Raw genomic sequence first — 25,473 nt, forward strand, 5'->3', positions numbered from 1 at the left:
TGTCCATAATATTGTTTTCACTGGGAGAGGTACCCTTGGAAGTGACGGAATGAAGGAGTGGTTGGTTGTTCCTGAAAGATTGTCCATTGGCAGCCTGTGGAGTTACTCATTTTTATTTATTTATATTTATTTATTTATTTATTTATTTATTTATTTATTTTAAGATTTTTTAAATTTACTTATTTGTCAGAGAGAGAGAGAGCACAAGCGGGGGGGAGGGGCAGAGGGAGAGGGAGAAGCAGGCACCCCACTCAGCAAGGAGCCCAATGTGGGACTTGATCCCAGGACGCTGGGATCATGACCTGAGCCAAAGGCAGACGCTTAACCGACCACCCAGGTGTCCCATTACTCATTTTTAATATGGAAAGAAGCAGTGATGTGTGGCCCAATCCCAACAGCACATCCCAAGGCCTTCCTCTTGTACTTTGGGATCTCCTACAAATGGCCTCTTGCCTCCCCTGGTCACATAAGAGCTACACGTGTGACCGGGGAATGGAAAAGAGCCTGTATGCTTTGAACAAGAGGAAACTCACACAAGCATGCTGCTTGGCACTCTGGCTCCTTCTCGTAACTGTCAGGAAACCAGGATCAACATAGCACCACTGAATTCTGTAATGAAATGTCTGTTCTCCCCAACACAGTCCTCGTGGCCAGTCCATAGAGATACTCATTAAGTGAAAAGGCTGATAATTCATTCACCACAGGGCCAGGCATAAGCAGAGGATGCTTCTTCCCTGGGGAATAGCGTGCCTTGCTCTTCCCCCCCAAATTCTCTGCCTCCTGCCAACCCCCACCCCCGAGCTGGGGCTGGTTACTCTCCCCAGATAAGGCACATAGTGCAGGTCTCAGGACTTAGAACTTGTGTAGGAAGAGTCATATCTAGAGATCTCCAACCTCCCTTCATGAAGTAGATATAGTCAGACAAGTAATAGTCTGAGATCCAGTGAGACCTTACTTTTCACTAGCTTCAGAATAGGCGTTCAACTTTGGGGGAAATCACCTTCACCTTGGAGAATCTGATGAAAGCTGTGGACATTCTTTCCAGAAAAAAATGCATGGTCACACAAAATTTAGCACACACTTCCAATAAGTTCATAGGTCCAGAAACCCTTCTCGTGCTAGATTATGTCCCATATATCTGGCTCCCTTGGAGGTGCTTCCCTCCTGTTTGTGGGGAGCAATGATAGTAAAGCTAAGAGTAACATGGGTGAACATGCCTCAATGCTCTCTTCGAGCTGAATAGCACCTTCAACTCACATCTATGCTCATCTAAATGTTGTGCATCCTTCAGGCCTCATAGAAAAGCCCCTAAAATTCATCCCTGGTCCTCTTTTCCTCTCCATTATCTGGGAACCCAAAGAACACTGCATCCCTAATGATAATGGTCATTTGCTTCTTACGTTAGATGTTTATCCACCTTCTATGTTCTCTAAAGACCGTTCCCAGGAAGTGGGGGACCAGCCATATTTGTTTCTTTGCTGGTTGTCCCATAGCACCCATTACAGTCTTTTATACATAGTGAGTGCTCAGTAAATGCTCTCTGGATGAATGGATAGATGATGAATGAGTGTCCTTGCTTGGGGACTGCCCAGTCTGCCCGCAGTGGGATGCAGTTGGACATTGACAAACACCACCCACTTGGCCTTCCTTGCAGGCCTCAGCATAGTTGCAGCTCCCAAACACACTTACTCGGGGACACAGACGAGTCTGTCCTCACGAGGAAATGCTTCTCCCTCCCTTGCAATATGCTCAGGGGCCTTTGACATTTAACTCCAGTGCAATTTGTTTTCACCCAAGTTGAAAATACCAACAAATGTCACCCGCCTTCGCTCCTCTCTCCTGACGTGTGACTTTGATGGGCTCGCAACGCTAATGAGCATCTTGGGTCTCCATGAACTAACAGGAAGATGCAGAGCTCTGGGTAGGGAACACGTGGGTGTGGAGATGGTTCCTGCAGGAGAAGGGTGAGCACAGAGTTATGGATGGAGGTGAGGATGCCTGCAGAGGTGGGTGGTGGAGCAAGGTGGTGGGAGAGGACAGTCCTTCTACCGGCACCATCAAAGGGAAAGATGGCTTGATAGTCCAGTGCCTCTCTCTGTCCAAAAGGACTTTTCCCCAGGGCCCAGAAAGTTGTCTGTTCATTGCATCCAGGCCAGCTCGACTTCTGCCTACCACCTACCTTCCTCAGGATGGAGCTGGGATGCTACCTTGTTATACTTTATGGAAATCATATCACTTAGAAATAGATTTCATTGTGAGTGATAAAACAAAACAGGACAGAACAAATAAGAGTGGCCTAAATGGAAGCGACTTGTATTTTTCTCTTGTGTAAAAATGCAGAGGAAGTTCTATATTTGAGTGAATAACACTGCATCAGTGTTGATTTCCTGTTTCTTCGATTATGTACTATGGGGGATAGGGGAAGTGAGGTGAGCAGTCTATGGGAACTCTTGCCATTTTTAAAACTTCTTATGTATCTTAAATTATTTCAAAAAAATGTAATTAAAAAAAAACCTGCATGGAGTCCAGGACTATGTGGTGGTGCCATGGTACCCGGGTTCTTTCTATTTTGTTGTTTTGTATTCTCAACACATGACTGCCGGCTGGTGGAGCAAGATAGCTGCTCAAGCTCTATCTGTGCATCTACATTCCAGTCCTTAGGAAAGAGAAGGACAAAGAAGAGTGTGACTTTTCTTTAAGGAAGTCTCTAGGGTATTACCTACTACTGGCTTACTTACAGCCCTTGGCTAGAACTTGGTCATATGATCACATCTAGGTACAAAGGGGGCTGGGAAATGTAGTCTTTATTCTGCATGGCCTTTAGGGCAAATATCACGTGGGGATTCTTACTGGGAAAGAAGAGAATGGATATTAGAGGACAACCAGGAGTCTGTACTTGGAGGAAAAGCACAGCACTGGGCGTCAAGGAAGACATGGTTGATTTGATTAACTTCCCAACTGTCCAACCTGACTTCCCATTACCTCTCCCATTTACACCAAGAAGTTGCCCTTGTTTCTTCCCTTTAGCAAAATACTCAGTTTCCCTTCCTTGGTTTACTGAGTCACCACTCCATCTCTTCAGCAATACTTGGGAACTTAAGCCAGAGGCATCCATCTTCCCTGGCTCTGCTGTCTGTTGAACACCAGGAGGCACTTAGGTAATGTGAATAGGAGAAATGATTAGACTCTCCCAGCCTCACAGTACTCCAAATACCACCCCCATGAGTCAGAGGATAGTGCCTAAAATTTCATTAAGGACTCAGTTCCTTGGTTAAGGCAGTACAGAATTCTCGTTTCACATCATCAGGCATTAATATTTTAACCACTGATTTATTTGATCTTTTTGAGTGTTGCAGCAAAATAAAGACCCCAAAAGGTTAGGGCTGGAAGAGAATTCAGAGATCTCATTGCCCCCAAATACCCTTTGTACATTTGAGGGAGTTGAAAGTAGTAGGAGACTGTGGACAGCTGTAGTCACACCCTGTCAGGGGCAACTCCCTTTTGGCTTCAAATTCCTTCTGTTCTCCTGATTATCATAATAATAATCTTTTCACCCTACCCAGTGAGGTGGGGTCTGGAGGGGAGCACTTGCTTGTTAAGTTCACCAAAGCCCAGGGGTTGCTGGAGAAACACAAACCTCACTGCCTCAACCAATCCCTGATCCTCTTTCTCCCATTGATAAAAGAAAAGTGTGAGACCCTACCCCAAATCAGCAAGCCCCCTGAATCCTGAGGCCCCATGATACTGTGAATAAGAAGAGGCATTCACACTCCCTCCCGCACTGGGACTTGTTGGAAGGACGATGCTCAGGGGCACCCAGCACCCCCCACCCCCCTGATCTCTCACCTGCTTGTGCTCTAATACAGGGAGCGCCCTGACCTGTGACATGTCAGGGTAGGGGCCCCCCACCCTGAAACTCTGGGGTGAGCTCTCTCTCTTTCAAATAAATAAATAAATAAAATCTTTAAAATATAAAATAAAATAAAATATTCTCTAATCCCAGGTCCCCAGTTAGTGCAGGTAGAAGACATCATCAGATAGTGACACTGTGTCTATCTATGGTGATGCAAAAGGTAGCTATTTTTTGGGGGAAGAAGAGAGACTGGGGTGAGGCTCACTCCTGAGTCTCACTCCACATCCTAACATCACAGCAACTTATTTATTTTTTTAATTTTTTAAAAGATTTATTTATTTATTTGAGAGAGAGAGAGCAAGCACTTGCACATGAGGAGAGGGGCAGAAAATGGGGCGGGATCTCAGGACCCCGAGATCATGACCTGAGCTGATGCCAAGAGTCGGTGCTCAACCGACTGAACCACCCAGGTGCCCCAACATCATAGCAACATTGAAGCTAATTAGTGCCCCTATTAGTTTCCTAGGGAAATTGAGGCACAGGGTGGGAATGTGTTTAGCCTGAGGTTAATGAGAAGTTCAGCGCGGGTATTTACACCTTGCAAAGAGGAAGTATAGAGTGTTCCTGAAGAACTACTCTCACAGTGAAGAAATAGAAGACTTTGTTACCAAGGAGCCCCAGTCTGAGGGGGACAAACAGCCCTGCTCTCAGGGAGCCCCAGTCTGAGGGGGAGACACAGCCCTGCCCTCAGGAAGCCCCTAAACAAGGAGACAAAAGTCTGCTTCTTTGTGGGTTAGAGGAGGGAGGCAGGGCAGATCTTGCTTCTGTCATCAGACTGCTGCCCCGCACACCTCTCCCTCTTCCCTCAGTGCTGGGTCTCTCTGTCTGGCCTTTAATAGATTTTAGTCTCCTAGAGAACACAGAGGAGCTATTTACTCAGACTCTGTATGGAGCGCAGCACAGCAGGTGCTCAATAAATATTTATAGCTGCTAAGGATTTAGCACAATAAATACACATAACCTAAGTGACAGAAGTGTAATGAGCATGGCACATGCTGGTGGCCATCAGTGGAAGGAGCAGGGTAGAGGAGTTACTAACAAACTGGAAGTGATCAGAGAGGAGGTGTGGAGGACCCTTCTCTTTTGTGGTCCCCACGGTGGCAGGTGAGCAGAAAGTATCCCCAGTACCCCGAACAAGGGCTTCATTATGATTTTTTAAAAAAGATTTTATTTATTTATTTGATAGAGAGAGACACAGCAAGAGAGGGAACACAAGCAGGGGGAGTGGGAGAGGGAGAAGCAGGCTTCCCGCCGAGCAGGGACCCCAATGCGGGGCTCGTGAGCCACCCAGGCGCCCCTCATTATGATTTTCATGGGTCTTAGGCACTTTTGCCTTTGAAGGCTCCTTCATGAAAGAAAAAAAAGTCCCTGCCACTTCCCTGGGCCTGGAGGCATCTTATCCCGAAACTACCCCCGAGCCTAACCCTGGAATGGGAGCAGCCAGACGGGTGGAAAATTCAAGTGTTGCTTCCGGACCCCAGCTTTACTTGCATTAACCTCTACCCACGTGACCTACCACAACAGAATTTCTTCAGCTAGTGGCAGAAGTCCCCAGGGGGTGCTGAATTCTGGAATATGTTTTACGTTTTTGCTTTTTATTTCAGTGGCAATCTCAGATCCATTCTTTACCAAAAATTCTTTTGAGAACAGCCAGTTGTGACTTAAAGACAGTCACAGAATAAGAATTATAATGGGTGACCCTGTTTTGCGATTTCACTATGTGCTCAGCTCTGCTTAAGAGTTTTACACGGAGTGACCTAGTTAATTTTCACAACTCTATGAAATTATCCAGTTTCACAGGCAAGGAAACTCAGGCACCGAGAGATCAAGCAACTTGCCCACAGTCACACACTAGTAAGAACCAGGATTTGAGTGCGTGAGGTGGCTGGACTCCAGAGTCTGTGTCCTTCCCACTTAGATTCCTTCCCTCAAAGTCAGGCTTCTTAGGACAGCACTTCTCCAACTGGGACCTCTGAAAGGGTCTTCCTTTGAAAGGTTTCTATAATTACTCAGCTTTGTTAAATCCTCCTCTGACTCCCACAACACCTTGAATCTTTGTCCTTCTAGAATGTTCTCATTAAGACCACCATGCCTAGATGCTGAAATCCTACCATCTACCATTTAAGGCCACAATTAGTGCTACCCCCTTAAAGAAGTGTTCCATTGCTCTAGTTAGGAGGAATGTCTTCTGAAGAATCCCCATAGCATTTTACCGCTCTTCTCTCTACCCTCAGTTTCTCCACCTATAAAATGGGCAAGTAGTATTACACTATCAAATGGTGTAAGTGAGATAACATGCAGAGGGATCCAGACGCACTGTAGACACTGCCACCTCCCCGCTGGATTTCAGTTATCCAGGTGTTTGTAAGCTCCTCCTGAGAAGAGAGGGGATGTCCTGTCCAATTCTGTCCATACCCATGTCCTGCATGTCCATGGGCAGTGGGTGCTCAACAGAAGCCTGACTGAGTCCCTGCTGCTGAGTCCAGCAGGTCCTGTGTCTGGGGATGGTGGGGGTTGGGGGGGTATGGAGGGTCGTAGGAGGGAGGAATTGGCTGCAGTGTTCCAGATCTCCACTCCAGACAGTCTCCAGGGTGGACAACAAAGGAGAAAAGAAGGAAAGGACAAAGAAGACAGGCAGAGGCAGAGGGCAATGAGGAAGGGTGGAAGATCATGGGGAGAAAGGAGGACAGGAGGAAAAAGGAGATAAAGGGAAGGGAGAGATGAGTCTATAAACTGAAAAAAAAAAAAAAAAGGAAAAAGAGAAACCCTGTGAGGTTTTCAGACTTGAAGACAGAGAGGAGACTCTCTTCCATTCCCCACACTTAAGGGGCTGGGGTGGGAGTGGACTAGGGTGCCCATGGGGCCCGAGTCTTCATTGCTTCCCCAACCTCATTCAATGGGATGGAAATGGACCCCCCCACCACACACACACAGAACCTAATTGCCCAAATGTGGAAACTGAGGCACAAAGAAAGAGAAGTGGCTTGCTGAGGCCCAGGGCAGTACCAGGATGGGGACCCAGGGCACAGAAGGCCTGCATCACATTCTTCCTGCTCCACTAGTCCATGTGTGCGAGTCAGGACGCCCATATTCCAACATGAAGAAAGACAATATTAGGGATGCAGAGAGCAAATCCCAGGGTAATGGAGCCTGGTGTTTGCAATAAAAATTTAAATGTGCCGTCCTGGTGGCAACAGTGACTTTTATCTGATCAGCCTGTCAGTGCTTAAGAAGGCCGGCTCTGTAAATGGCAAAACTAAATTGAATTCATATTTACTGCCCTTGAGTCTGTGGGGTTTATTGCTTCCAAAGGATTACTCTCTCCTTTCTCTTTCTCCTCTTCCTCCTTTTTGCTACTCACTCCCTCTTCCTCCTTGTTTTTCATGCACTTCCAAGTGGCCTTACTATCTGCTGACTCCTTGGGAAAGTTGACAGCAGTGAGGGGTGCTCTTTCTGGGTGCAGATTATTTTCCACTGGAGCCTCCAAGTAAACTCTCCACAGTCCTGCCGTGTGGCCCTGGAGGCCAACCTGTGTGGACAGCCTCATGCAGGCCCCCTTGCCCTCTGGCTTCCTGGGTTTGGCTGCTGGAATGTCCCAGCGGGAGGAGAGAGGGCATGAGTGAGAGGTACTTACTTCCTTGGCCGGCTCCCTCCCAGAGGGCAGTTTGTCAGTGGATGTGGTCTGTACTCAGGGCCATGACTCCTGTTGGGCCACTGTTCTCCCATGGCTGTGACAGGCCCGGGTTCCTGAAACTGTGCTCTGTCTTCACCCCTTCAGGCCTGGGGGCAAAAGGGCAAAAGCCTCCCCTCTGTTGCCAGTCCCTGGGTGCTAGAGCTCCCCTACCCCTCCCCACAGCCGCCATACATTGTCCCTTCACTAAACTTCCTTCAGGCAATCCTTCCACACTGTCAACTCTTTCCTCCGAGGACCCCGAGTGATAATGCATCTCCGCCCCTGGTCCCCAGAACTGGGAGGACATGGGAGAGCAACATAGCGAAGGAACAGGCAGGAGGACCTTGTTCCATTTGCTTATTACAAAGTGGGAGGAAGCCCTTTTTTTCTTTTATGGCTTTTTCTTACGCCTTATGCCTGCTAGGGAATTTGTGGGGGTTATAAAACAACAAAGGTAGCCCTGACTGATAAGTGTGTGTCACCTTATAAGTCTGGGTTGGCCATTAGCTGGGGATTCTGTTCCAAGGCCAAGGGAAGACCAGACACACCTTGGAGGGGCAACATGGGATTCTTTATGCCCACGTTCCTCCTTGTGGCAAGCAGCCCCAGCCCTGCCACCGCCACCACAAACAGGAGAGATGAAACAGGCAAAAAAAACTCCCATCAAGAAACCAATTTGATTGTCTAAATTCTTTCTGTTTTAATAATCAGAGGTGTTATTAGGAGCCCGAGATTAAATATGCCATGCTTGATATCCTAGCAAACACATAATAACAGGGCAGAGTAATAACTGCAGGCCTTCGTAATGAGACCTCCTCCTTCCCAGAGCCGCCTGTTAACTTTAATGATATCCTGCCTGGGGCTGCCCAGCTGAAGCCCTCTGCCTACCTGCTGGACAGGGCTGCTTCTGGGAGGCTGGGCCCTCACTGGGGCCCCTAAGAGTGGGGTGAGGAGAGGGAGCAGAAGAACACTGGTAATGCTAGCTTCAAGTTCCAGGGGCAGTACTGTGGGGAGATGCTGGGGATATAGGGATTAGACACAGCCCTGGAGCCCTGGTCTGAGAGGGGAAGACACAGCCCTGCCCTCAGGGAGCCCCAGTCTGAGGGAGGAGATACAGCCCTGCCTCAGGGACCCCAGACTGAGGGGGGAAGACAGAGCCCTGCCCTCAGGGAGCCAGAGTCTGAGGGGAAGACACAGCCCTGCCCTCAGGGAGCCCCAGGGTGAGGAGGGAGATTTAACTCCTTTCTCCAGTGACCTTCAAGTCTGATATCCTAGTGAGATATCAACCCTAAATTATGTTCTCCAGCTGGAGTGAACTCTAATGCTATCCAGTCATTGCCTACCCCGTAGCTTGGCTTGAAGAGAAAAAGCCAATTTTAATTTTAGCCTGAGCCAAACATAATGAGGAGAGTAAATCGTAGTGTGAACCTTCCCTCGCCAAATGGAAATGAGTTTTGGATTATCTGCCGTTTTGAATTATCCACCCACTTCTCCTTTCATTAGCCCAGGCCTAGAGAGGACGGCACACTGAGGTTGCCACCCTGAGCATGGGGCCCAAGGAAAGGTCAGGGTGCTTGGGGGTGGGGTGCTGGTGAGTCAGTGAACCCAGGGGTGCTCTGTGATTTCAAGCAGGGAAGGGTTAAGATGGCAAGGACTGGGTTCTTGGACATGAATCTGCGGAGGGTGAAGGGGGAGACTTTGGGCAAGGGAGAAGGGACCAGAGAGGCCCTGGTGACTGGAAATGCATTGCTGTGTACCCATACCCTCCACACTCTTCCTGTGAGGTACAGAAGGAGTGGTCCTCCCGCCTTCCAGAGCAGGATCCTTGCTTGAGTCTTCAGGTGACAGAATCCAGAAAGTGCTCAAAATGGGGGGCAGGGGGCATTTTAGAGAAGGAATCTTGAAAGTCATGACTGAATCAAAGCAAAAATCTCTCTGTGTGAAACCAGAGCTCCCACACACTCACCTAAGGGCTGGAATAGAGGCTGACAGGCAGGGACAGGGAGGAAGGTCGAGGCCTAAACTGATGATGAGAGCCGCCAGCCCCATGGGCTGTCTGTGTCCCCTAAGCAGGGACAGATCACAGGCAACCATGGAGATTAATGCATTTGTAGTTGACAACACGGCAGCAAAACAGCATTTGTTTCCATCAAAGCCGAACAAACAAGCTTGCTCCCTCTCCCTTCCTCACACACTATCGGCCCACGGGCAACCTCATTCACATCCAGGCCCCCATTCGTAAAACCAGGCCCTCCTTCACCCACACAGCCCTCCATTCAGGCAAACACACCCCGTTCACTCACTCACTCACCTCCATTCATTCAACACCCCCTCACTCACACATGAGGTGCCTCAAGGCACGTGATCAGTCAGACGTGCCCACCCTCTCACACACACACCTCTCCATTCACTTTCCAGCCCTGATAACGACACTCCACATGCGTGTGCACATGGACGCCTCTCAATCACACTCACTCACACACTGGCTCACAGCTGTCTTGAGACAAGAGGGTGAGTGCTCCACAGGGCCGTGGTCGTGAATACGTTGGGTGGAAAACAATTGCCATTCAACTCTTAGGACCAATCCTTTGTGTGGGAACTCAGGTCTCCTTCCTCCCCAGAGTTGATGGTTTTTTTGTTTTGTTTTGTTTTGTTTTTGTCATTGATGAGAATGTGAGTGATTTTCATATCATTTTTTATTTCCATGTATGTGACATTTCCACAGTGGCCCAAACTCAGTTGGTACCTTACATCATGAGAGTTATAATTAAGAAGTGGACCTTGAGCTGGATTCCCCAGAAGTGGACCTGAAACGAGGATCTGAATGGAAGTGGCTTACTTGGCTGGTGATTGCAGGAAGAGGAGTGGGGGTGGGGAAGGGAAGACAGTCAAGCCAATATGGGGTGTGAGGAACAGGTGACTCCAAAGGGCATTGGGGCTCACTGTCACCAGGGACCTCCAGGAGACTGAATAACATGCCTCAGAGTCATCTCACCAGTGGGGGGAGGGAGTTGAGGTATTTATCCTCCACCCCTCTCATGGGGAAGCATTGGTTGGAGCCTGCTGTCTGGGGCATTGCTTCTCCAGCATGCCCGGCCTGCCCCAGACAAAGGTGAGTGTGTTCCTGCAATAAGTCAGCGTGTGAGGGCTGGCGAAGGTGCCAAGGGGTACAAGTGGTCATACACTCATTTTCAGTCAGTCACTCATTCATTCTATCCTCAGACATGTCCCCGATGCCTCCTCTGTGCCAGGTACTGAGCTTGCTGCTGGGGATTCAGAGCTGAACAAAACACAGTCCCTGCCAAGAAGGGGTTCCCAGGTGAATGAGGTAGGAGACAGCAAAACACATAATTACGTTGCAACACAATAAAAGCTATCATGGATGCATTAACACGGAGGCCTAATGCTGTCATTGAGAACAGAAAGGAAGCAGCTCTGAGCTTAATAACTTGCTTATGATAACAACTGCTTATCTTGCACAATAGGAGTTTAAACAGAGCCTAAATGGGCTCATTCTGCCCTTTTGATGTTTTAGACATTATTTCCCCTTTTCTTTCCTGTTGCCCATGCTGTCTCAGACCCCTGTTTTTAATTAGTTTATGCCAAAGTTTGAGGATTCAAGATGTGGTCTCTGCCCCCACGGTTTTGTTTAGGGACAGCATAGGAACTGTTTTTACCCATCCTGTTTGAGTGTCTTCTGTAGCCAAGAAACTAGGATCTTTTAGAGGGGAAGGGGCTCCCTTGGGGATTTGGCTTCCTCTCTCTCTCGCCTCTGTCTCTGTATCTCTCCCCTAACCCACTTCAAACCAGAAGCTGTGACTCCAACATCAAAATAGGAGCTGCCTGAGGTCAAAAGGCTGTGCCTCTCCCATCAGACTGGGAACTCTGAGGTCTTGGGCTCACTCTCTCTCTAGCACAGACTCATGAAGCTTGCTCCCTGCCCTCTTTTTGAGGGTTCTAGAAGGATCTCTCTGCAGGGCAGCATCTGAGAGGCGGTTGGGGAAATTAGCTCTCTAATGCTAATTCATTTTTCTTATCCTTAGAAGGAGCTCTGGTCTGTTATTTCCTGAGGGTCTGGGAGGTGGAGGTAATGGTGATGGGGCTGAGAGGGCCAAACATGGGGCTGGGGGCAGGGCCACCACCTGCCAACTCCTAGACCAGAAAAGCAGCCCCATCAACTCTTGTCTGGAAGTCAAGTTTCCTTTCCCCTATCCCCTGGCTCCAGAGCCAGTCCCCCAGGGCTCGCCTTTAGTGGTATGATTTATGGGGAACAGCAAGTGCTCTGGGAGGGCAAGTCTGGAAAGAAGGAGCAGGGGGCTACCTCTCCTGACAGATCTGAACCACTCCCACTTTTATTAATTCACACTTTCCTGGCTGGGAGCACCCTGGAGGAGCCATTTCTTTTTACCTGACGCAGAGACAGGCATCCTACTTGATTTACAGGCTCCAGGGGCGGGTGGCTCCTTGGCTGGTTGCTAAGGTATCTTTTAAATGGAAATCAGGGTGGAGAGATATCCCATATATCGTGCCAGCCATCTGCTAAATGTTGCCTCTTCTGTCTGGAACAGCTCGAGGTGGTTCTGACAGGGAGGTAGGGCCCAGGGGCTGGAGGGAGTGGGGAGGAAAGTCTGTGGCCTCACCATCGAGGGAAGGAACAGGAACTTTCCTTTTCTGCTGCCGTGTCCATTAGTTTTCTGCTTTCTGTCCTCGCCTTTCTTTGTCCCTTTTGTTTTAAATATAAAATCCCATCTGGAGACTCTGATTACAAACCATCAGCCTAGTTCCACACGCTATATTTATTCCAGTATATTTAAGTGTGTGCATGCATGCATGTGTGTGCACGTGTGCTCGTGTGTGTTTGTGTGTGTGTGTGAGAGAGAGAGAGAGAGAGAATCACCACCATGAGGCCTGACAGGTGGGTCTTTCTGAGCCAATTAGGCCCCTGCTTCTGAGAACACCATCCCTAAGCAGCAAACTCAAGTGCCCAAATTTAGTCAAACAGCTGGGCAGTCACAGGTCACTAAGAATCCCATAGTTGTGGCAGTCACTTTCTCCCTGTAGACCAGGCACATGCAAGCCTCGGGTGGTCGGGGGGGCGGGGGGGTGGCGCTGCTCTACTCCAAGGACAGCCTGGAGCCAGAGAGAGTCATCAGTTCTTCTCAGAGTAGCTGGGAGAGTTTGGGCCAGCCCAAACCTCTTTGAACCTCATTTCCTAGTGGTTGAAATGAGGATAGCAATACTCAAGGCCACAAGGTATGGGAGGGTAGGTTGTTTACTGGGCAAGGTTGTCCAGCGAAAGGGGCCCTACAAATGCCCTGAAGGGACACCTGTTCCTAATTGCACAAGAGTACCTTATGAACCAGTTGCAGTGCTCACCTTGCTGGGGAAAACTGCCTGAAGAAACCCAAGGAGGGAAGAGACACTGTTCCTACCCAGAGACGCGCGGATTCTTGCAAGCACAGCAGATCCAGGGAAGAGTGTTTCTCCTCCTCTCTGGGGTCCTCTGTCTGCTTCCCCAGGCAGCCCCTTCCCCTCCCCTCCCCTAGCCCAGGCTCATAGACATTCCAAGCAGATGAACTCTTGTCCTCTGCAGATGGATTCCTCTGCATGAAGGCTGATGCTGACATTTGATACCAGCATCCATTTCACAGCCTCGCTTCTGATCCCCCATGCACCTCTCTCAGCTTTGCTCACAAATGATCCCGGAGCCCCTCCCACCGGCTTTTTCCTGAGACCAGACCCCCTACTCCTAATCTCCAGCTCTCCTTGCTCCCCTCTGCCACCTCTCCCATTCAGACATGTTTAGAGGGACCTAGTTGCTCCTTCCAGCTCAGATCTCTGCTCAGGAGAGGGAGCCTCCAGTCTGGGTGTGCACTAATTACGCACACCCACATGCTCCCCATCGCCTCCCTCCCAACCCAGGGTTTAAGCTGCTTTTTGTTTGACTGTGAGAGTAATATATTAAGTGACAGTTCTCAGAATACGATTTTAATTAAGATTCAATAGTCACTTCTCTGTCAGTAATCTTCCATGCTGATTACTTAAAATATATTTACCCAGCTCTATTATGTCACAGCCTTGAATTCATTAGACGTTTGTTAATCCTTAACAAACTTTAAAAAAATAATTTCCAAGGACAGAACTGTTTGAAACAATGGGCCATGTACAGGGTGTGCACCCCGGAGTGTCTGAGTCTTCTCTGCTTGCTGCCACCGCCACCCTCTAGCAGAGGGCAGGCAGGCGACAGGACCGAGGACAGCCAGCCCCAGGGGATGCTGTAGGATGGGGCAGTCTGTCCACGGTGCACTGATGCAGCCCAGACAGCCAGCCTTCCAGGGCACAGGGCAGAATCGGAGAGGGTGGAGGGAAGAATCTGGAGGGACGAACCGCAGAGATCTAGCATGGGCCACCTGCAAGCTTGGCCCTGGACTCACAGGAACCTGCTGAGCACTACCATTTCCTCTATGCGCCGTGATGTGAAAATGCTGGACGTGCTGCTTAGCCTTAGGTCACTTCAGTGTTTACTGATGAGAGCTGGTAAGGAGGATGGCTTTCTCTTGAGGCCCTATGCTTTCAGCACACTATCCCCCTCTCTACACGTGCACACACAGCTGCCTCCAGCTTAACTAGGGAGGGACATCCTTGGGTGTGGTTGTCCCTGGATCCCCAGTGGGTAGAGGGAGTATTGTTCATCTCTACTTGAGGAGACATGGTAGCTAGAGAAATATGGACTCCCTGACTCTATGACCATGGTGTCATGCTGGGAAGTGCAGCTGATGCTTGACAGAAGATGCTTCTGAAGTTTCTCTCCATAAAGATAGTTTTCTCAGCTGATCAACCGAATGAACCCGGAACAGGGTTAATACAGACCTCAGAACCTCAGCGACAATGCCAGAAACTCCCTTTGCTCAACTCCTACTTCATTCATTTAATTGATATTTACTGGGCACTTGCTATGAGTCGGGTGTGGTGCTAGGTCCTGAGGGTACCGTGAGGGGTAGACAAGATAGCTAAGTTCCCTGCCTTTTGGCGTTTACAGTCTAGGAAGGCAGATAGGTAAGGAAGGAAGGCATTATAATGAAAAGTGCAGTGAGCAATCTGTGGGACAAGTATAGACTAAGGGGCACATAGCAGCAGAGCCAAATTTGGTCCAGGTCATGGGGAGGTTTCCTGGGGTAGGTGATGTTAGAGCCGAGACCTGGAGAGAGAATAAGAACCTGGCCAGGCAGGAGTGGAGGTAGGGAGAGAGGCCAGGAAGAGACCAGAGCATGTTGGCAGTCTCAAAGGAAGATCAAGCATTGCATTTATAAGTGAGAGACGTTGAGCCTAGCTGGGACATGAAGAGCAATGGAACGGAGAGTGGTAAGAGATAAACCAGGGGAGTGGCCAGGACCAGCCCTTGAAAAAAGAGAAGATCCCTATTTGTTTTATCAGGGCCCCAGCTAATTATGGACTTAAAAGACCCAAGCACCTTTGAGCACAGAGACAGTGGCGGGTGGGAAGCTTCCACACGTAGATACCTCTGGGTTGGATGCTCCTGATGGGACCTTTATGTTGTATCCTTTTAAATCAGCCAGTTGTTTTTTTTCTGCACCTGTGCTTCTCAAACTGGGAGCTCTGGAGCCCTACTTCCTCCAGATATTAATGGTTGTTGCTTCCAAAAACGAATATCTTGGGGCACCTGGGTGGCTCAGATGGTTAAGCATCTGCCTTTGGCTCGGGTCATGATCCCAGGGTCCTGGGATCGAGTCCTGCATCAGGCTCCCTGCTCAGCGGGAAGCCTGCTTCTCCCTCTGCCTGCTCTGCCTGTTTGTGCAGTCTCTCTGTGTGTGTCAAATAAATAAAATCGTAAATATAAAAAGGAATATCTTTAGCTCAAAACGGGGGGAGCAATGCAGAATTAAACACTAATCCATTTTCTTTACTGCGGCAGAATTCCTCAACCCTTCTGCACTTGCTAATGCATACAGAGCTTTTGCAAGAGCAAGAGAGACCAGGCAGTGCGTCCCCAACTCAGTGGCCTTAGAAGACCCCCTTGCAGCACGCTGCTTTGGGTGACGCTACACAACCGGTGTGCAGGATTTTCAAAAGTCCAACTCCATTGATGTTTTTAGCACCACATAAATAGAACTGCAGTTAGTATAACGTGGAATAGTGAGAAAACTGTGAGATTTGAAGGCACAAAGACCTAAGGCAGAGTCCATTCTTTCCTTCCCTAGATATTCATTCATGCAAAAGCACTGACTATGTACCAGGCAGTGCCCTGAGTATACAGTGGTGAATAAAAACAAGTCCCTACGTCTTGGGGCTTTGTTGCCAGTACAGAAGACAAGCAATAAACAAGATGAGCAGGTGAAATAAATACACAGTAAGGTAGATCATGATGAATTCCCAAGGAGAAAACACAAGGCAGGAAAGAGGGTTATGCACAGCCAGGGTGGGGCCTCAGGGAGAAGGTGACTTTTGAGTGAACACCTGAAGGAGGTGATTCACAGGTGAACAACTCCTCATCTGTATACAAAGATAAGCCCTTCCTTATGAAGTGTGTTCCCAAAGCCCAAATGAGATGAGGTACATGAAGGTCTGGGCAGAGGATACAGCACATACAGGGTGCTCAGAAGAAGTTAATGCCTTTGCTTCCAGCCTCACCCCCTTCTTCACTTCCCTGAGCTCCCAAAGGTTCACCCACTGTGTAGATTCTCCATGGGGAAACTTGTCTACAACCAGTTCCCCAATAACCCTGGCATCTCCAGGGGCCAGTTCTCTCCTTGTCCATGCCCTTGTTCCTAAGGAATGCTGGTCCAATTTGATTTCATGCCAAGCCCAAACCAATTAAGGAGATAAAAATGCTTCAACATACATCCAGAACACACTTTTCAAATCTGATGATTATTAGATGAACCACTGGTATAGAATCATCCTTCCATTTGTTCAACACATTGATGGAGCACCTTCTGTGTTCCGGGCATCATGCTAGATGTGTGGTATATAGCAATTAACAAAACAGACAAAAGAGCCTTCCGTTGTGGAGCTGGCATTCTAGTGGGGGAGATAGGAAATATTACATAAACATAGTTAATAAGCAAATTAAATAGTCTGTTAGAAAGTGATAAGAGCTAAGGCAAAAAAAAAAAAAAAAAGAACTATATTAGAGGGATCGATTGGGGGAAGAGGTTAGACCTCACAAGAGCACAAGCCATTCTGGGCTGCTCCATAAGGCAGGGGTTGGGGCGACAGATGAAGCCCTGGTGGGGCATTAGGAAGTTGCCTCTTGACCCTGACCTTGTGTCCCTCCCTTCCAGGCACCGTGGCCTGAGTGACCAGACCATGGAGACCCTGCTTGGTGGCCTGCTGGCATTTGGCATGGCGTTTGCCGTGGTCGATGCCTGCCCCAAGTACTGCGTCTGCCAGAACCTGTCTGAGTCACTGGGGACCCTCTGCCCTTCCAAGGGGCTGCTCTTCGTGCCCCCTGACATCGACCGGCGGACGGTGGAGCTACGTCTGGGTGGCAACTTCATCATCCACATCGGCCGCCAGGACTTCGCCAACATGACGGGGCTGGTGGACCTAACCCTGTCGAGGAACACCATCAGCCACATCCAGCCCTTCTCCTTCCTGGACCTCGAGAGCCTCCGTTCCCTGCACCTCGACAGCAACCGGCTGCCCAGCCTTGGGGAGGACACCCTGCGGGGCCTGGTCAACCTGCAGCACCTCATTGTGAACAACAACCAGCTGGGTGGCATCGCCGACGAGGCCTTCGAGGACTTCCTGCTCACGCTGGAGGACCTGGACCTCTCCTACAACAACCTCCATGGCCTGCCCTGGGGCTCCGTGCGGCGCATGGTCAACCTTCACCAGCTGAGCCTGGACCACAACCTGCTGGACCACATTGCCGAGGGCACCTTTGCCGACCTGCAGAAACTGGCTCGCCTCGACCTCACGTCCAACCGGCTGCAGAAGCTGCCCCCCGACCCCATCTTCGCCCGCTCCCAGGCCTCCGCCCTGACGGCCACGCCCTTTGCTCCACCCTTGTCTTTTAGTTTTGGGGGGAACCCGCTGCACTGCAACTGCGAGCTGCTCTGGCTGCGGCGGCTGGAGCGGGACGATGACCTGGAGACCTGCGGCTCCCCGGGGGGCCTCAAGGGCCGCTACTTCTGGCATGTGCGCGAGGAGGAGTTTGTGTGCGAGCCGCCTCTCATCACCCAGCACACGCACAAGCTGCTGGTTCTGGAGGGCCAGGCGGCCACGCTCAAGTGCAAGGCCATTGGGGACCCCAGCCCCCTAATCCACTGGGTGGCCCCTGATGACCGCCTGGTGGGGAACTCCTCAAGGACCGCCGTGTTCGACAACGGCACGCTGGACATCCTCATCACCACGTCTCAGGACAGCGGCGCCTTCACCTGCATCGCGGCCAACGCCGCCGGGGAGGCCACGGCCATGGTGGAGGTCTCCATCGTCCAGTTGCCTCACCTCAGCAACAGCACCAGCCGCACGGCTCCCCCCAAGTCCCGCCTCTCAGACATCACGGGCTCCAGCAAGACCAGCCGGGGAGGTGGAGGCAGTGGGGGCGGGGAGCTGCCCAAAGGCCCCCCGGAACGCGCTGTGCTTGTGTCCGATGTGACGACCACCTCGGCCCTGGTCAAGTGGTCGGTCAGCAAGTCAGCGCCCCGCGTGAAGATGTACCAGCTGCAGTACAACTGCTCCGACGACGAGGTACTGATCTACAGGTGAGCCGGGGCTGCCGCAAAGGCAGGGAGGTGTCTGGCTGGGGAAGGAGGAGGGCTGGGGAGGGTTGTGAACCGTTCCCACCCATGCCCCTTCTCCCCAGAGGTGCCTGGGGGAGTCGTGGGACGAACTGTGCCCTCTGTGCAGGTAAGAGGACATAGAAATCACATCGACTAAAGTGTAGGAAGAAAAGAACCCCGTGGGCAGCCCCAAGAGACATGTGTGTAAGAGGATCAGGCCACCCAGGGCACAGCTCTGGCAGGTGGGTGCATGGCTACGAGCCTCTGAGGAGTGAATCTGACCTTCACCTGAATGCACATTCAGTTATGCTTAAGGCTTTAAGGTCAGGAAGAGTAGAATTTGGATCACGGCTCCGCCACTTGCTAGTGATTTAATTCTCCCGGCCTGCCTGTTTGTCCCCTTCTGTAAAATGGGGAGAATCCATACCTGACTTAGGCTGGATGCTTGATTACAAGTAATGGAACCCAATTCAAACTGGCTGAAGAAAGAAAAAGGGGAAAAGGAGAGGTAGGGTGTCGCCTCATGTAATATAAAAGTCAGGAAGCTACTTCAGGTTCAGTGAGATCAAAGGCCCCCCCACCGACATCCTGTGTTCTCAGAGTTTCTTACCTTCCCTAAGTTCTACTTTCTTCTGGTTGAGCTCACCCCCATGCAGTCTCTTCCCTCCGAACAGCCCTAGAGGACCGGTTCCCAGCTGGTCGCACAGGAGCCCTGCATGAGCTCCGATTGGCAAGAGCAGGTCACGGGAGCCTGGATATTAGAGGTGGGGTCATCCTATCCCCCCACGCTGACATCTCTGGACACCAGTCTCCTTTATCTGGAAACAGACAATGATGTTGACCTTGTAAATTTATGGTGAGGGTCAAGGGGTCATTTCCTGGGCCTGGTAGAGAGGGAGGTTAAGACTAAAAAGCTGTGCTAGAATCGCCTCCATCATTCAGAGGGAAGAGCTCACAGAGTGATAGATCCAGGCCCCAGGGTCCAGGCTCTGCCGGCAGATGAGTTCCTGTCTCAGCCAGCCTCGGTTTGCGGTAAACGTGAAGCACATGGCCTAGAATCTCACTGCTCAAGGAATGCCTGCTTTCTTCCAGAAATCCTCTATGTTTTCTTTTATGCATTTATTTTATTTTATTTTTTCAGAGAGAAAGCGAGTACTGGAGAGTAAGTTGGGTGGTGGCGGAGGGAGAGGGAGAGACAGAATCTTAGGCAGGCTCCACGCTGGGCCCGATGCAGGGCTCGATCTCATGATCCTGAGATCATGACCTGAGCTGAAATCCAGAGTCAGACACTTAACCAACTGAGCACCCAGGTGCCTCTCTTTTATGTATTTAAAATGGTTATTCTGAGAAATAATCCCATATGCTTCATAGACACCCAAAGGGTCCATGGTGCAGGAGCGGTCAAGAGTATTGAGAGTTCTTCCGGCTCCAATCTCAGCTGATGAGTCTCTGGATGGGAATGTGTGAGGGAGAAGAGCTTGTAAGGAAGGTATTCATTCACCAAATGGAGTCCCTGAGACTGAGGGGGTGCATCATGGACACCAGCGGAAACCAGGGTATTTCCCTGGCCGGGCATGCACTTGGTTTGTCTGGAGAGCAGCTTCGCTTCTCAGGATGTGCAGAAAGCAGCATTAGAACCTAACTTAAATGTATGCATATATACACATATAAAGAGATCTATAGATATATCATTAAGCCTAAATATACATGTATGTGTTTTTCTAATTATAAAAGTAATAGTCTTTGTAGAAAATTTGGAAGGTAAAGAAAATGACAGAGAGGGGCGCCTTGGTGGCTCAGTTTGTTAAGTGTCTGACTCTTGGTATCGGCTCAGGTCATGATCTCAGGGTCATGAGATCAAGCCGTGTGTCCGGCTCTGTACTCAGGGTGGAGTCTGCTTGGGACTCTCTCTCCTTCTCCCTCTGCCCCCCTTCCCAATAAATAAGTAAATTAAAAAAGAAAAGAAAAGAAAATGACAAAGAGAGAAATAAGAATTACCTGTAATCCCACCAAAGTTAACCAGAAGCATTTGGCCTCTCAGTTTTATTTCAATTCAAAACAATATTTATGGTCAGTCTAGTTTGTATTCTTTGCACTCCACATTAGAGCTTGCTTAGTTCCCATGGTAGTAAAATATTTTTCACTTCTCTGTACCACAATTTCTGTAACCAGTCTTCTATTGTTGAACATTTAGATTGTTTCTCATTTTCAACATTGAAAGTAGCGCCTTGATGGATTGTTGTACTTAAATATATCTGTGCAAGTTCAGTGATTTCCTTAGCTTATTTTTCTAGGGGCTGAATTACTGGTTTAATGCGTAAATTATAATCTTTATACATTGCATGTAAATATTTATTGACCCCCTCACCAGTGGAAGGCGACAGTGCCCATTTCCACCACACCTTCGCCAATGACTGAATATATAATTACTTTCATCTTTGCCAATTTTACAGGTGAGAAATGGAACTTGTTTTAATTTGCATTTCTTTGATAACTTGTGAGGTTGACCTTTGGAAAATAAGTTTATTTCTTCACTTGTGAATTTATTATATGGTCTTGACTTTGATAAAAAGTGTAAAGGTGAAATGCTACCTGCTCTGAGTCTCGCACAGGCACGGGACGGAGGGAAGGCAGTGCAGTGGGTGATGGGCGGGGGCTGTTGGTGTCCAGGCGGCAGCAGGCCCATAGGGCGCCCCTCCCTGGGGGCCCCAGAAGCCCAGGCAGGGGCACAGGAGGGGATGGAGCCGGGCTCCTGATGTCACTCAAGACGGGGATTCAAACGGCATGCATTTGGTGGCTCAGAACCTGGAGACACTAAGTTCATAAAAATAATTGAAATGAAAGCATCAGAAACCTTGGAATTAAAAAAATAATAAATAAAAAAAAACCCTGCTGAGTTCCTCTGAGGGTGGTCATGGGGACTGGAGGAGACAGAGCTCAGAAGGCTCTCCAAATAATGTGAGCACACAGCTCGTGTTCGAGGTACATGCATCATTATCATTGTTGTTAGTAAAAGTAATAGTAATGGTGAGCGAAGACCATTATCTTGTCTGCCAAGCTTGGGGGAGGAAACGGAAGAGGAGGGCTGAATACACAGTTCGGTCTGTAACAAGACAGAGTTCCAAAATCTTAGAGAACAATTTCAGAGTGAGATTGTATCCAGAGGATAGGAACAGCCATCGTGGGTCACCATGGTTGCCTGCTTACTCTGTGTCAGACTCGTAGTTCTGGGGCAGTGTCCGAAGTAGAAAGGGCCGAGAGATTTAGAAAGCTCACCCTGGCTCACACAGCCAGAAAGAAGCAGGAGTCATTTGAACCCAGGCGCTTCTGGAGTCTGCGCCTAGCCTTGGCCCTGTGACCATACTGCCCAGTGCCCCGACAGCGACTCTGGCTCGGGAGAAATAGGGCACTCCAAGAAGGAAACTGAATTTTTAGAAAATGAATTGTCCCCGTAAGAAAGAAAAGACACCAGTGGCTGCACAGTGGCTTCTGACGTGCGTAGACTTTAGCAGGAAAGTGTACAAAAGAAGGGAAGAAAGGCCCATATGGGAAGATGAGGAGGAGCATGCCCTGTGCAGAGAGAGCTAAACACAGCCCAACAGGGATTTTTAATCCGTGTTCGTAGCAAAAAGGAAAAATGACAACAGCCTGCTGGTTGGGAAGGAGGTTGCAATGAGACTAGACAGGAGCCAGCAGGCCAGCCTGGCCATTTCTGACTGGCACCCACCCTCCCGGCAAGGAGCACAGTGGCAGAAGGGAAGGCACAAATCTGAGCTGAGAGCTGACTAGGGCTTTATGCAGACCAACTCATTTAGTGTTTACTATCCCCAGGAGGTGAGAACTATGATTATTCCACTTTCTGTATAAGAAACTTGTCCAGGGTGTGTATGATACCGGGGTAAGAAGCAGAGACAGAATTAGGATCCTAGCAAACCAGGAAGGGCAAGCCCTATACTGCAGAGAAGGAATGGAAGAATGTGGGTCCTGTCTCCAGACCCCCAGGGTCACATCCAAGGCTAAAGGAACAGTAGATGAGGTTCCCAAGCTGTGGGCGTGGTCCTGAGGCAGCACGGACAGAAAGACAAGTGCCTCAGATGGGAAAAGGGCGGATATTCTGCTTTTCCAAGAATAGACCGTGTAAAGCATAGGATGCAAGCCTGGGCATGGAGTCCCTGCCAAATTCTAGAAAGGATTTCGCAACAGATGGCGGTAAGCCCTCAGAAAAGAATGCTGATTGCCAGGCCCCAGCATGGGTTCACAAGGAGAAAATCCTGCCCAATTGCTGATCTGTGTTCAGGAGACACTGTGGATCAGCAGCTCAGACGGGCATGCCTCCCCATCATTCACGAGGGCAGCACCTCTCGGTCAGCATCATCCTTGTACAGCGATTCTCCATTAGATCCCACCCCCATGTGTCCCCACAGGAAAGTGGATCCGAATCTCTGGGGTGCTGAGTACCCTTGGAAAATGTCCTAGGAGTTTCCATTGGCTATGACTTACTACCATAAACAGAGCTTATCACAATTTTACAGGACATTTGACAAAATCTCACCCTGTGTTAGGACAAAATGGAGAAACGCGTCCTGGTGAAATGCACTTGAAACTGGTCAAGTAATCAGACTGATACATTGATGTGAACATGAAAGAAAGCCTCTGCCTCCTGCTTCCTCAGCTCCTGCCCCCATTTCTGTGCTGCTTGATCCATTTTCCTGTTGTCACGGATAATAACACAGAAAATGTGTATTCCCTTCCCTTTGGTTCAAGGACTCAACTGAACCAAGCGCAAGGTGGCAATAATCTGGCTTGACTGGAATTTTGTGTGGCCTAGGCTCTGAGTTTTAGTTGATCTCAAGGACATTACGGCCACAAAGTGGCCACAAAGGAGCTGCTAAGACTCCTATGGTTTTTGGTTTTGTTAACAGAAATAAAAGGCTCAGCTCGTGAGAGATTACGATTCTAACCACTGAATCACTCAAGCTAGTCAGGGCAGTGCTGTGGAATGTTCGATACAGGATGGCACGGTCTTAAGAGTCATTGCCGTGTGTCCAGAGATCAACTGATGAGAATGGGATTCTGGAAGCTCATGGGAGATGAGGAAGGTTACCTTGGAGATGAGGCGACTCAGAAAAGAAGACCTACCTCCCTTAACGTATTCAAAGAATTTAGGAGCAGAAGAGTGGAAAAACACATGCACCCATGCATGCACATGCACATGCATGCACATGCATGCACATATGAAAGTAGGCATCAGCCCATTACAAGAGAAAAGTCCAACAGCAACAGCCTTATGTACCTCTCTCATTACTCTCCATCTGGCCGTGAAATTTGGTTTTGTATCTTTCTTTCTCTCCAGCATATACTTTCCATGTGTACTCATCTCTGTACCCCCAGCTCCTAGTAAGTCCTGGCCCATGACAGCTACTGGGTCGACATTCAGTGAACTGAACAGAATGGAAATGAGCATCAGAGCTGCCCAACAGCAGAATAAGTAAGAGCTGCCACAAAGTAGTGAGCTGCCTGTGCCAGAAGGGTTCAAGCAGAACCTGGTTGACTTCGTGCTAGGGACACTGAGTGGGCAGCCTGACTTTAGGCAGGCATGGAAACATTTGACTTACATGATCCCAGCCCTGATGGTTTCTGATTCTGTGCAAGACCATTATAATCCCATGATTAAAGCAATATAGTATTACTCTTGCTAAATCCACCTACTTTTACCAGCAGGGGCCACTCTGACATCTTACCTCCCAGGGTTAGAGTGCCCTCTCTCATAGGGGTTTGAGCCGCAGGGCCCTGAGGTCACAGACAGGGACTTGGGCAGAGGCTCAGATTGTCCAACCAGAACAGGATGCGAGTCATAGATAGGTCACCATTGATCCACATCTGGGGCCCACAGAAGCCCTGGGGAGCTGTGAGCAGTTTCTGAAAACATAAGGTTCTATTCCACAAACCAAGAAGGGGGAAGCAGCCATAGGTAATCCCAAATCATGGATAATTTAGGATTTGAATTTGACTATGAAATAGGGTCTTGCTTTTTTATCAGATAATTAGCTCCCTAATTATCTAATGGTTCTTGCTGACCTCCAAGGCATTTGTCTTCCCTGCGTACACAAGGCTGAGCTCCGCAGCGGCCTGGCATGTTTCCCATGTGACTGGGGAAGGCCGACTCTCCCATCTCTCTGCCCCAGAATCTGCTCTTTCAGGAAGTGGCCAGCATTAATGAGGACAGCGTCAGAGCAAGGAGGGGTCACAAGGGGAAGAGGGAGGGTGGCAGGAGAGGAGTCAGAAAAAGGGGAGCCTCCCTCCTCACTGGAGAAGGCAACAGCCTGTCCTGGCTCAGCCTCATCCCTGGTGTGACACAGAAAGTTAAGTGCCCTGCATGTCATTATCAGCCCAAGTGACATTCACAAACACTTGTCTCCAAGAGTCATCAAGAACATCTGTCACCAGGTGTGATGTCGGAATTGCCCCCAGGAGGGCCAGGGGAACAGCAAGCATGCTTCTAAAGCACAGTGTGGAATTAGCCAGGATGCAGTCTTGCCTTTCTCTTGCTTATTATGCAGTGGTCATCCATAAGTAGGGAAAGTGATGGATTATGAGAAGAGAGACACTGAAGTTGGGGGGAGATAGCAGCCACTCCATGCCCCACCCCCCCTCTGTCTGCAGGCCCCCCTTTCCATGTCGTCTTCTTCGGTGAATGTCAGACATTACACCATCCCCCCATCCTGGGGAGCCTGGACCACCCCACTGAGTTTTGCAGTGCTGGGGAGGGGGCATCTTCTACTGTTGCTCTGCCTTCCATCTAGGGAAAGGATAGAGGGCCAATTCGGTCAGGACCCACCCCATCAGAATCTTATCAGTCAACACTTAAGTGGAGATCTGTCTCCTCCCCCTGAAGAGACAGCCATCTCCACCATGGGATGGGAGGGAATTAACTAATGAACTTGAGACTTTATGGATCTGGGGAGAAACTGGTAGGGACAATTGTACCCTAGAGGGAGGGGAACCTGCTGTCTATGCAGGGGGAGGCTTCCCCAGACAGCCCAGCTTCTGCTGAAAGGGTTGATTGAGCTCCCACAGGCGGAGGAAGAAAAATATATAAAGGAGGAAACCGGATGGATGGGTCGGGAGAAGCTCCCCAGCAG

General features: G+C 49.5%; 1 protein-coding gene across 1 annotated transcript in view; it reads left to right on the plus strand.

The window, feature by feature from the left end:
* LRFN2 (leucine rich repeat and fibronectin type III domain containing 2) overlaps nucleotides 1-25,473 on the plus strand; it is a 176,917-nt gene that overhangs the window by 119,510 nt on the left and 31,934 nt on the right. Inside the window, exon 2 of the mRNA XM_027602785.1 lies at nucleotides 16,889-18,313. Coding sequence (XP_027458586.1) covers nucleotides 16,914-18,313 — 1,400 coding nt within the window. The 5' untranslated portion in view covers nucleotides 16,889-16,913. The remainder of the gene's footprint in view (nucleotides 1-16,888; nucleotides 18,314-25,473) is intronic.

This window comes from Zalophus californianus, chromosome 7, assembly GCF_009762305.2.
Source record: "Zalophus californianus isolate mZalCal1 chromosome 7, mZalCal1.pri.v2, whole genome shotgun sequence".
NCBI lineage: Eukaryota > Metazoa > Chordata > Mammalia > Carnivora > Otariidae > Zalophus > Zalophus californianus.